The 12,179-nt window shown below is 54.9% G+C and overlaps 1 protein-coding gene across 1 annotated transcript in view; it reads left to right on the plus strand.

Annotated features, from left to right (window-relative positions):
* Nucleotides 1–12,179, plus strand: part of LOC144952605 (dynamin-1-like) — a 53,193-nt gene that overhangs the window by 20,590 nt on the left and 20,424 nt on the right. Inside the window, 5 exon segments of the mRNA XM_078883095.1 lie at nt 743–829; nt 1,510–1,580; nt 2,848–2,899; nt 4,857–4,868; nt 11,085–11,198. Of these exon segments, the coding sequence (XP_078739221.1) occupies nt 743–829; nt 1,510–1,580; nt 2,848–2,899; nt 4,857–4,868; nt 11,085–11,198 (336 nt within the window).

Genomic DNA, 12,179 nt, shown 5'->3' on the forward strand with positions numbered 1-12,179 from the left:
ACCAGCACCACCACCACCACCACCAGCACCACCAGCACCACCAGCACCACCAGCACCACCACCAGCACCACCAGCACCACCAGCACCACCACCAGCACCACCACCACCACCACCAGCACCACCAGCACCACCAGCACCACCACCACCACCACGGCACCACACCAGCACCACCAGCACCACTAGCACCACCACCAGCACCACCACTACCACCACCACCAGCAGCACCACCAGCACCACCACCACGAGCACCACCAGCACCACCACCACCACCACCAGCCCCACCACCAGCACCACTACCACCACCAGCAGCAGCACCACCAGCACCAGCACCACGGCACCACACCAGCAGCACCATCACCACCATCACCACCAGCACCACCACCACCACCACCAGCCCCACCACCAGCACCACTACCACCACCAGCAGCAGCACCACCAGCACCAGCACCACGGCACCACACCAGCACCACCACCAGCACCACCAGCAGCACCTCCAGCAGCACCTCCAGCACCTCCCCCCTATGGCACAGCCAACGTTTACCTGTCTCTCCGTGTGTCTCCGTGTCCACCCCCCCCCCCGTGTCCACCCCCCCCCCGTGCCCCCCCCCTCCCCGTGTCCACCCCCCCCGTGTGCCCCCCCCCGTGTCCCCCCCCCCGTGCCCCCCCCCCCGTGTCCCCCCCCCCTCCCCGTGTCCCCCCCCGCGTGTCCCCCCCCCGTGCCCCCCCCCCCGTGCCCCCCCAGCTGGCCCAGTATCCGCGCCTTCGCGAGGAGACGGAGCGCATCGTGACGACGTACGTCCGCGATCGCGAGGGGCGCACCAAGCAACAGGTACCGCCACCACCACCACCGCAGCAACCACCACAACCACCACAACAACCACCATCGTAACCACCGCAACTACGACAACCACCATCGTAACCACCACAACCACCACCGCAACCACCACAACCACCACCACCACCGCAACAATCATCGCAACCACCACAACCACCACCACAACCACCACAACCACCACCACAACCACCACCGCAACCACCGCAACCACCACCGTAACCACCGCAAGTACCACCACAACCACCACAACCACCACCAGCAGCACCACAACCACCACCACCACCACTACCGCTACTGTCTGGTGCGGTGCGCGAACATCGCCACCGGGGAGACAAAGGCGGCCGGGCGTGGTGCTGGCCACCCACCCCCTCGTGTGCCGCAGCGCCGGCAACCTTCATCGGCGCTCGCTAACAGCACTTGCCCCAACAGTCTGTGAAGGCTACACGGGTGGGGACCTTTGTCTTTGTAGACATCGCCAATGGGGAAGACAAAGACGGCCGGGAGTGGGTGGTTGCTGCCCCCCCCCCCCTCCCCCCCTCGTGTGTCACAGCGCCGGCAATTCGTAGGCGCTGGCTGCTCGCTCGCTAACGGCACTTGCACTTGCCCCCCGCAACCGTCGTGGGCTACGCACGCGGCGTGGGAACCTCTACCTTTGCCTGTGCTCTCCCTCCAAGGTGCTGCTGCTGATCGACATCGAGCTGGCCTACATGAACACCAACCACGAAGACTTCATCGGCTTCGCCAAGTGAGTAGGCGCGCGCAACAGGATTGCGTGCAAAAAAAATGAACCCGTAAAAAACCAAAGTTTTTCACTGTAAATCCTTTAAACGCGTGGCATCGGTTTTATTTTATTCTTAATTTCTGTTTTTTCTTGAGTAAGGGTTTCATTTTTATCACATTGGTATTTTAAATTAAATATGAATTTTTTTTTTCACGAAAATAAATTGTCACGCACAACGAGTCTGTGTGCAAAATGTCAGATCGATTGGATCACGGGAAGTGGGTTAAAAAACGACCGAAAGATTTGCACGGTCGTAAGCGCGCAAGCAAGCAAGCAAGTGAACTTAATATAAAGGATTTAAAAAATTAACCCGTAAAAACTAAGTTTTTCACTATAAATCCTTTACACGCGTGTCATCGGTTTTATTTTATTCTTCATTTCTGTTTTTTCTTGAGTAAGAGTTTCATTTTTATCACATTGGTATTTTAAATTAAATATGAAATTATTTTTTTCCTAAAAAGTGGAACAATTTTGGACATTTTTTTTCACGAAATTGTCACGCACAACGAGTTATTGTGAGAGATTAGCATGACGTTAACGTGAGAAATTAGCATGGTGTCAATGTGAGAGATTAGCATGACGTTAACGTGAGAGATTAGCATGGTGTCAATGTGAGAGATTAGCATGATGTTAATGTGAGAGATTAGCATGATGTTAATGTGAGAGATTAGCATGATGTTAATGTGAGAGATTAGCATGACGTTAACGTGAGAGATTAGCATGATGTCAATGTGAGAGATTAGCATGGTGTCAATGTGAGAGATTAGCATGGTGTCAATGTGAGAGATTAGCATGGTGTCAATGTGAGAGATTAGCATGACGTTAACGTGAGAGATTAGCATGATGTCAATGTGAGAGATTAGCATGGTGTCAATGTGAGAGATTAGCATGATGTTAATGTGAGAGATTAGCATGGTGTCAATGTGAGAGATTAGCATGGTGTCAATGTGAGAGATTAGCATGGTGTCAATGTGAGAGATTAGCATGGTGTCAATGTGAGAGATTAGCATGGTGTCAATGTGAGAGATTAGCATGATGTTAAAGTGAGAAATTAGAGGGCACTTGCCGATGCGGTGTTTGAACATCCTAACGGACCACTCCTGTTTCATTGCCGGGAAAGGGTTTACGACCTATTCATGTTTGTAGTAAATATTTGTTTCATCATCATCATCGTCGTCGTCATCGTATTATTATTATTATTTTGTTGTTGTTGTGTTTCCCCCTCCCCCAGTGCGCAGCCACGCACAAGTCAGATGGTGAAGAAAAAAGTGGTCGGGAATCAGGTACAGGATGTCCGCTCGCACCATAGACACACACAGAGACCCATAGACACACACAGACCCGTAGACACACACACAGACCCGTAGACTCACACAGAGACCCATAGACACACACACAGACCCGTAGACACACACAGAGACCCATAGACACACACAGAGACCCATAGACACACACAGAGACCCGTAGACTCACACAGAGACCCGTAGACTCACACAGAGACCCATAAAGTCATGTAGAGACCCATAGACACACAGAGACCCATAGACACACACAGAGACCCGTAGACTCACACAGAGACCCATAGACACCCACAGAGACCCGTAGACTCACACAGAGACCCATAAAGTCATGTAGAGACCCATAGACACACAGAGACCCATAGACACACACAGAGACTCATAGACTCACACAGAGACACATAGACACACACAGAGACTCACACAGAGACTCATAGACACACACAGAGACACATAGACACACACAGAGACTCATAGACACACACAGAGACTCATAGACACACACAGAGACCCATAGACTCACACAGAGACTCACACAGAGACTCATAGACTCACACAGAGACTCACACAGAGACTCATAGACACACACAGAGACCCATAGACACACACAGAGACTCATAGACTCACACAGCCGAGACCCATAGACGCCCTGGCCTCTCTGTATGCCCTGCAGAAGAGCCATCGCCTGAAACGTCGGCTGTCCCACAGTCCATGTGTGTCCCTCGTGAGGCCCCCCACGCTCACGCACGTGGAGGGTAGTCGCCTGAAACGTCGCCTGTCCCACAGTCCGTGTGTGTCCCTCGTGAAGCCCCCCACGCTCACACACGTGTAGGGTAGTTGCCTGAAACGTCGGCTGTCCCACAGTCCGTGTGTGTCCTTTGTGAGCCCCCCCATGCTCACGCACGTGGAGGGTAGTCGCCTGAAACGTCGGCTGTCCCACAGTCCGTGTGTGTCCCTCGTGAGCCCTCCACGCTCACGCACGTGGAGGGTAGTCGCCTGAAACGTCGGCTGTCCCACAGTCCGTGTGTGTCCCTCGTGAGCCCTCCACGCTCACGCACGTGGAGGGTAGTCGCCTGAAACGTCGGCTGTCCCACAGTCCGTGTGTGTCCCTCGTGAGCCCCCCCACGCTCACGCACGTGGAGGGTAGTCGCCTGAAACGTCGCCTGTCCCACAGTCCGTGTGTCCCTTGTGAGGACCCCCACGCTCACGCACGTGGAGGGTAGTCGCCTGAAACGTCGCCTGTCCCACAGTCCGTGTGTCCCTTGTGAGGACCCCCACGCTCACGCACGTGGAGGGTAGTCGCCTGAAACGTCGCCTGTCCCACAGTCCGTGTGTGTCCCTCGTGAGCCCCCCCACGCTCACGCACGTGGAGGGTAGTCGCCTGAAACGTCGCCTGTCCCACAGTCCGTGTGTCCCTCGTGAAGCCCCCCCACGCTCACGCACGTGTAGGGTAGTCACCTGAAACGTCGGCTGTCCCACAGTCCGTGTGTCCCTTGTGAGGACCCCCACGCTCACGCACGTGGAGGGTAGTCGCCTGAAACGTCGGCTGTCCCACAGTCCGTGTGTCCCTTGTGAGGACCCCCACGCTCACGCACGTGGAGGGTAGTCGCCTGAAACGTCGGCTGTCCCACAGTCCGTGTGTCCCTTGTGAGGACCCCCACGCTCACGCACGTGGAGGGTAGTCGCCTGAAACGTCGGCTGTCCCACAGTCCATGTGTGTCCCTTGTGAGGTCCCCCACGCTCACGCACGTGGAGGGTAGTCGCCTGAAACGTCGGCTGTCCCACAGTCCGTGTGTGTCCCTTGTGAGGACCCCCACGCTCACGCACGTGGAGGGTAGTCGCCTGAAACGTCGGCTGTCCCACAGTCCGTGTGGACACGGAGTGAAAGTCGTCGTTGCCGCTGCTGTTCACTTTGTCTTTGCGTTACGCTGCCCTGCCACAGGATGAGCACATGGTGAGCCGATTTGTGTTGTTGTTGTTGTGGTTGTTGTGGTTGTTGTTGTGGTTGTTGTTGTTGTTGTTGTGGTTGTTGTTGTTGTGGTTGTGGTTGTTGTCGTGGTTGTTGTTGTTGTCGTGGTTGTTGTTGTTGTTGTGGTTGTTGTTGTGGTTGTTGTTGTTGTCGTGGTTGTTGTTGTTGTGGTTGTCGTGGTTGTTGTGGTTGTTGTTGTGGTTGTCGTGGTTGTTGTTGTTGTTGTGGTTGTTGTTGTTGTTGTGGTTGTTGTTGTGGTTGTTGTTGTTGTCGTGGTTGTTGTTGTCGTGGTTGTTGTTGTTGTGGTTGTTGTTGTTGTTGTTGTGGTTGTTGTTGTGGTTGTTGTTGTTGTTGTCGCGGTTGTCGTTGTTGTTGGGTGTTTGGTTATTTGTTTAACACGTAGCAGGCTTTCGTGAGCAATATTGTTGATAATAAAGGTTTTTGGGTCAGATCGCGTTATTTATAAATGTGTCGTAACCCTCCACCACCCGACACGGCCAAACAGTAAAACAATGTTTACATCATGAGACTTCCTTTGCCAGTAAGCAAAATATAATAATAGGTTTTTTTACTTTAATAATAGCTGGTGGAGGGTTCCGACACATTTATAAATAACGCGAACTGACCCAACAACGTTTATTATGAGTTATGTTTCGATTTAAAGCTTTCGTGACTGCAGGGATTCATCTTCTTGGTTCTTTCGGTAAAGTCACGTAGAAGGGATTTAATAAAATAATACATAATTAAATAATTCTCACGACGTTTCGGCCACAACGCAAGCAGCCGTCCTCAGGTGAAGAACAGGTCTGTCGGGAAGACAGCGTCTGAATGAGACCTGTTCTTCACCTGAGGACGGCTGCTTGCGTTGTGGCCGAAACGTCGTGAGAATTATTTAATAATGTTTTATTTTTATTATTTTATTACTTCCCTTCTACGTGGCTTTACCGAAAGAACCAATGAGAGGAGTATTATGTTTGTTTGTTGTTGTTGTTGTTTGCTCATTTGACACCTTACGAGAGCATTTGGTCAAGGCACGGAAGGGCACAAGCAGCGATGCAACGGGGGGGGGGGGGGGGGGCGATGTGGGGGGAAGGACAACAGCAATAAACACAACAACAACAACAAACACTAATCACAACAACAACAATAAACACAACAACAACAACAATAAACACAACAACAACAACAAACACTAATCACAACAACAACAACAATAAACACAACAACAACAACAAACACTAATCACAACAACAACAACAACAATAAACACAACAACAACAACACAATAAACACAACAACAAACACTAATCACAACAACAACAACAAACACTAATCACAACAACAACAACAAGCAGTTCTAAACAAACTCGTTGTTTGTTTTTTAATTCTTGAAACGAGTGTCTCCAGCCAGACGGCTTGGAGATGGGGTCAGTGGTAGAGGGGGTCTAGGGGGGTAGGGGAGGAGAGGGGGTCACGGTAGACGGGTGTGTGCGTGTGTGTCTACGCGTGCGTGTGTGTGTGGGTGTGTGTGCACGCGTGTGTGTAAGTACTTGTGCGTGTACGCGTGTGTCTCTGTAAGCATGCGTGTGTGTGTGCACGTGTGTGTGTGCGTGTCTCTGTAAGCATGCGTGTGTGCGTGTGTGTGCACGCGTGTGTGTAAGTACTGGTGTGTGTGCGTGTGTCTCTGTAAGCATGCGTGTGTGTGTGCACGTGTGTGTGTGCGTGTGTGTGCGTGTGTGCACGTGTGTGTGTGCATGTGTCTCTGTGCGCATGCGTGTGTGTGTGCACGTGTGTGTGTGCATGTGTCTCTGTAAGCATGCGTGTGTGTGTGCACGTGTGTGTGTGCGTGTGTGTGCGTGTGTGCACGTGTGTGTGTGCATGTGTCTCTGTGCGCATGCGTGTGTGTGTGCACGTGTGTGTGTGCATGTGTCTCTGTAAGCATGCGTGTGTGTGTGCACGTGTGTGTGTGCGTGTGTGTGCGTGTGTGCACGTGTGTGTGTGCATGTGTCTCTGTGCGCATGCGTGTGTGTGTGCACGTGTGTGCGTGTGTCTCTGTAAGCATGCGTGTGTGTGTGCATGTGTCTCTGTGCGCATGCGTGTGTGTGTGCACGTGTGTGCGTGTCTCTGTATGCATGCGTGTGTGTGTGTGCACGTGTGCGTGCGTGTGTGTGTGTGCGTGTGTGTGTGCACGTGTGTGTGCGCGTGTGTGTGTGCACGTGTGTGTGTGCGTGTGTGTGCGTGTGTGTGTGCGTGCGTGTGTGTGCACGTGTGTGTGCGCGTGTGTGTGTGCACGTGTGTGTGTGCGTGTGTGTGCGTGTGTGCGTGTGTGTAAGTACTTGTGTGTGTGTGTGTGTCTCTGTACGCATGCGTGTGTGTGCACGCGTGTGTGTGTGCGTGTGTGTCTCTGTACGCATGTGTGTGTGTGCACGTGTGTGTGTGTGCGTGTATGTGTGTGCGTGTCTCTGTACGCATGCATGCGTGTGTGTGTGCACGTGTGTGTGTGCATGTGTCTCTGTACGCATGTGTGTGTGTGTGTGTGCGCACGTGTGTGTGCATGTGTCTATGTGCGCATGCGTGTGTGTGTGCACGTGTGTGTGTACGTGTGTCTCTGTACGCATGTGTGTGTGTGCACGTGTGTGTGTGCATGTATCTCTGTACGCATGCGTGGGTGTGTGCACGTGTGTGTGTGTGTCTGTACGCATGCGTGTGCACGTGTGTGCGTGTGTGCGTACGTCTATGTACGCATGCGTGGGTGTGTGCACGTGTGTGTGCGCGTGTGTGTGTGTGCACGTGTGTGTGCGCGTGTGTGTCTGTACGCATGCGTGTGCACGTATGTGCGTGTGTGCGTACGTCGATGTGCATGCGTGTGTGTGTGTGCACGTGTGTGTGTGCGTGTGTCTCTGTACGCATGCGTATGCACGTGTGTGCGTGTGTGCGTACATCTATGTGCATGCGTGTGTCTGTGTGCGTGTGTGTGCGCGTGTGTGTCTGTACGCATGCGTGTGTGTGTACACGTGTGCGTGTGTGCGTACGTCTATGTGCATGCGTGTGTCTGTGTGCGTCCACGTGTCTCTTACGTACGTGCGTGTACACGTGTGTCTGTGTACGTGTGTGCGTACGTGTGTGCATTGTGGGGGGAGCGGTGGTGCAGCGGTTAGCGCTACGCTGCTGCACTACGAACCCGGCGTCCCGAGTTCGATTCCCGCTCACCGCCAACATCGGTGACGATTATTTTAACTGGTCCTGGGCCTCCCCTAGATCGACTCAGCCTCAAATAAGTACCTTGTGCGATGTGTAAACATCGCCACTGGGGAGACAAAGGCGGCCGGGCGTGGTGGTGCTGGCCACCCATCCCCTCGTGTGCCGTTCCGGCCTTCATAGGTGCTCGCTAACAGCACTTGCCCCAACAGTCTGTTCAGGCTATACGGGGGATCTTTGTCTTTGTGTGTATTGTGGGGGGAGCGGTGGTGCAGCGGTTAGCGCTACGCTGCTGCGCTACGAACCCGGCGACCCGAGTTCGATTCCCGCTCACGGTCGACACCGGTGGACGATTATCTGAACCGGTCCTGGGCCTCCCCTAGGTCGACTCGGCATCAAATGAGTACCCGGTGTGATGTGGTAAACGTCGCCACTGGGGAGACAAAGGCGGCCGGGCGTGGTGGTGCTGGCCACCCACCCCCTCGTGTGCCACAGCGCCGGTAGCCTTCATAGGTGCTACTCGCTACTCGCTAACAGCACTTGCCCCTACAGCCTGTCACAGGCTACACGGGTGAGCTTTGTCTTTGCTTTGCGGACAGCACTTGCCCCTACAGCCTGTCACAGGCTACACGGGTGAGCTTTGTCTTTGCTTTGCGGACAGCACTTGCCCCTACAGCCTGTTAAGAGGCTTCACGGGGGATCTTTGTCTTTGCCCGCGGACAGCACTTGCCCCTACAGCCTGTCACAGGCTACACGGGGGAGAGTCTTTGCCCGTGTCTGTGTGCATGCGTGCCTACGCGCCTTTGCACGTGTGCGTGCACGTGTACGTACGTGCGCGTGCGTGTACGTGTGTGTACACGTGTGTGTGCACGTGTGTGTGTATGTGTGTGTGTACGTGTGTGTGTACGTGTGTGTGCACGTGTGTGTGCACGTGTGTGTGTATGTGTGTGTGTACGTGTGTGTGTACGTGTGTGTGTATGTGTGCGTGTACGTGTGTGTGCACGTGTGTGTGCACGTGTGTGTGTACGTGTGTGTGCACGTGTGTGTGTATGTGTGTGTGTACGTGTGTGTGTACGTGTGTGTGTACGTGTGTGTGCACGTGTGTATACACGTGTGTGTGCACGTGTGTGTGTACGTGTGTGTGTACGTGTGTGTACGTGTGTGTGCACGTGTGTGTGTACGTGTGTGTGTACGTGTGTGTGTACGTGTGTGTGTACGTGTGTGTGTGTGTACGTGTGTATGTGTGTGTGTACGTGTGTATGTGTGTACGTGTGTGTACACGTGTGTGTGCACGTGTGTGTGTATGTGTGTGTGTACGTGTGTGTGTACGTGTGTGTGTACGTGTGTGTACACGTGTGTGTGTACGTGTGCGCGGACGTGTATACACGTGTGTGTGTGCGTGTGTGTGCACGTGTGTGTGTGTACGTGTGTGCGGATGTGTATACACGTGTGTGTGTACACGTGTGTGTATGTGTGCGCGTACGTGTATACACGTGCGCGTGTGTGTGTGCGTACACGTGTCTGTGTACGTGTGCGCGGACGTGTATACACGTGTGTGTGTGTACACGTGTGTGTGTACGTGTGCGCGGACGTGTATACACGTGTGTGTGTGCGTGTGTGTGCACGTGTGTGTGTGTACACGTGTGTGTGTACGTGTGCGCGGACGTGTATATACGTGTGTGTGTGTGTGCGTACACGTGTGTGTGTACGTGTGTGTGTGTGTGTACACGTGTGTGTGTACGTGTGCGCGGACGTGTATACACGTGTGTGTGTGTGTGCATGCGTGTGCGTGTGTGTACACGTGTGCGTGTACGTGTGTGTACGTGTGCGCGGACGTGTATACACGTGTGTGTGTGTACGTGTGCGCGGACGTGTATACACGTGTGTGTGTGTGTGTGTGTGCGTACACGTGTGTGTGTACGTGTGCGCGGACGTGTATACACGTGTGTGTGTGTACACGTGTGTGTGTACGTGTGCGCGGACGTGTATACACGTGTGTGTGTGTGTGCATGCGTGTGCGTGTGTGTACACGTGTGCGTGTACGTGTGTGTACGTGTGCGCGGACGTGTATACACGTGTGTGTGTGTACGTGTGCGCGGACGTGTATACACGTGTGTGTGTGTGTGTGTGCGTACACGTGTGTGTGTACGTGTGCGCGGACGTGTATACACGTGTGTGTGTGTACACGTGTGTGTGTACGTGTGCGCGGACGTGTATACACGTGTGTGTGTTGTGTGCATGCGTGTGCGTGTGTGTACACGTGTGCGTGTACGTGTGTGTACGTGTGCGCGGACGTGTATACACGTGTGTGTGTGTACGTGTGCGCGGACGTGTATACACGTGTGTGTGTGTGTGTGTGCGTACACGTGTGTGTGTACGTGTGCGCGGACGTGTATACACGTGTGTGTGTGTACACGTGTGTGTGTACGTGTGCGCGTGCGTGTATACACGTGTGTGTGTGTGTGCGTGTGTATACACGTGTGTGTGCGTGTGTATACACGTGTGTGTGTGTGCGTGTGCGTGTGTATACACGTGTGTGTGTGTGTACACGTGTGTGTGTACGTGTGCGCGTGCGTGTATACACGTGTGTGTGTGTGTGCGTGTGTATACACGTGTGTGTGCGTGTGTATACACGTGTGTGTGTGTGCGTGTGCGTGTGTATACACGTGTGTGTGTGTGTACACGTGTGTGTGTGTGTGCGTGTGTATACACGTGTGTGTGCGTGTGTATACACGTGTGTGTGTGTGCGTGTGCGTGTGTATACACGTGTGTGTGTGTGTGTACACGTGTGTGTGTGTGTGTACACGTGTGTGTGTACGTGTGCGCGTGCGTGTGTATACACGTGTGTGTGTGCGTGTGTATACACGTGTGTGTGTGTGCGTGTGCGTGTGTATACACGTGTGTGTGTGTGTGTACACGTGTGTGTGTGTGTACACGTGTGTGTGTACGTGTGCGCGTGCGTGTGTATACACGTGTGTGTGTGTGTGTGCCGGCCGAACGCAGGTGATACGTAAGGGCTGGTTGACCATCAACAACATCGGCATCATGAAGGGAGGAGCCAAGGACTACTGGTTCGTCCTCACCGCAGAGAATCTGTCCTGGTACAAGGACGACGAGGTGAGGGGCGAGCGGGCGGGAGGGTGAGCGGGAGGGCGAGCGGGCGGGAGGGTGAGCAGGCGGGCGGGGCGGGAGGGTGAGCGGGAGGGTGAGCGGGCGGGCGAGTGAGCGGGAGGGCGAGCGGGGCGGGAGGGTGAGCGGGAGGGCGAGCGGGAGGGTGAGCGGTGAGGGCGAGCGGGAGGGCGAGCGGGAGGGCGAGCGGGAGGGCGAGCGGGAGGGCGAGCGGGAGGGCGAGCGGGCGGGCGAGCGGGAGGGCGAGCGGGCGGGCGAGCGGGAGGGCGAGCGGGAGGGCGAGCGGGCGGGAGGGTGAGCGGGAGGGCGAGCGGGAGGGCGAGCGGGCGGGAGGGTGAGCGGGAGGGCGAGCGGGGAGGGCGAGCGGGGAGGGCGAGCGGGAGGGCGAGCGGGAGGGCGAGCGGGCGGGAGGGTGAGCGGGAGGGCGAGCGGGAGGGCGAGTGTGGCACCGGGGGAGATGAAGGCGGCTGTGAGGGAGTGTATGTGATCGGGGAAGGAGGGTTTGTGTAGTGGCGATGGTGGTGGTGTGTTGGGAACGGTGGGTGTGTGAGTGAGGGGTGGGTGACTGGGCGAGTGAGTGGGTGAGTGAGTGGGTGGGTGAGTAGGTGAGTGAGTGGATGCCTGAGTGGGTCAATGAGTGGATGCGTGAGTGAATGAGTGAGTGGGTGTATGAGTGAGTGAGTGGGCAGGTGAGTGGATGAGCGAGTAAGTGAGTGGGTGAGTAAGTGGGTGAGTGGATGACTGGATGCGTGAGTAAGCGGGTGAGTGAGTGGGCGAGTGAGTGAGTGAGCAGGTGAGTGGGTGAGTGAGCAGGTGAGTGTGTGAGTGAGTGAGTGAGTGGGCGAATGTGTGAGTGAGCGGGTGAGTGGGCGAGTGAGTGGGCGACTGAGTGTGTGAGTGAGTGGGTGGGCAGGTGAGTGTGTGAGCGAGTGAGTGAGTGAGCGAGCAGGTGAGTGGGTGAGTGAGTGA

Source organism: Lampetra fluviatilis, chromosome 68 (genome assembly GCF_964198595.1).
Source record: "Lampetra fluviatilis chromosome 68, kcLamFluv1.1, whole genome shotgun sequence".
Lineage (NCBI taxonomy): Eukaryota > Metazoa > Chordata > Hyperoartia > Petromyzontiformes > Petromyzontidae > Lampetra > Lampetra fluviatilis.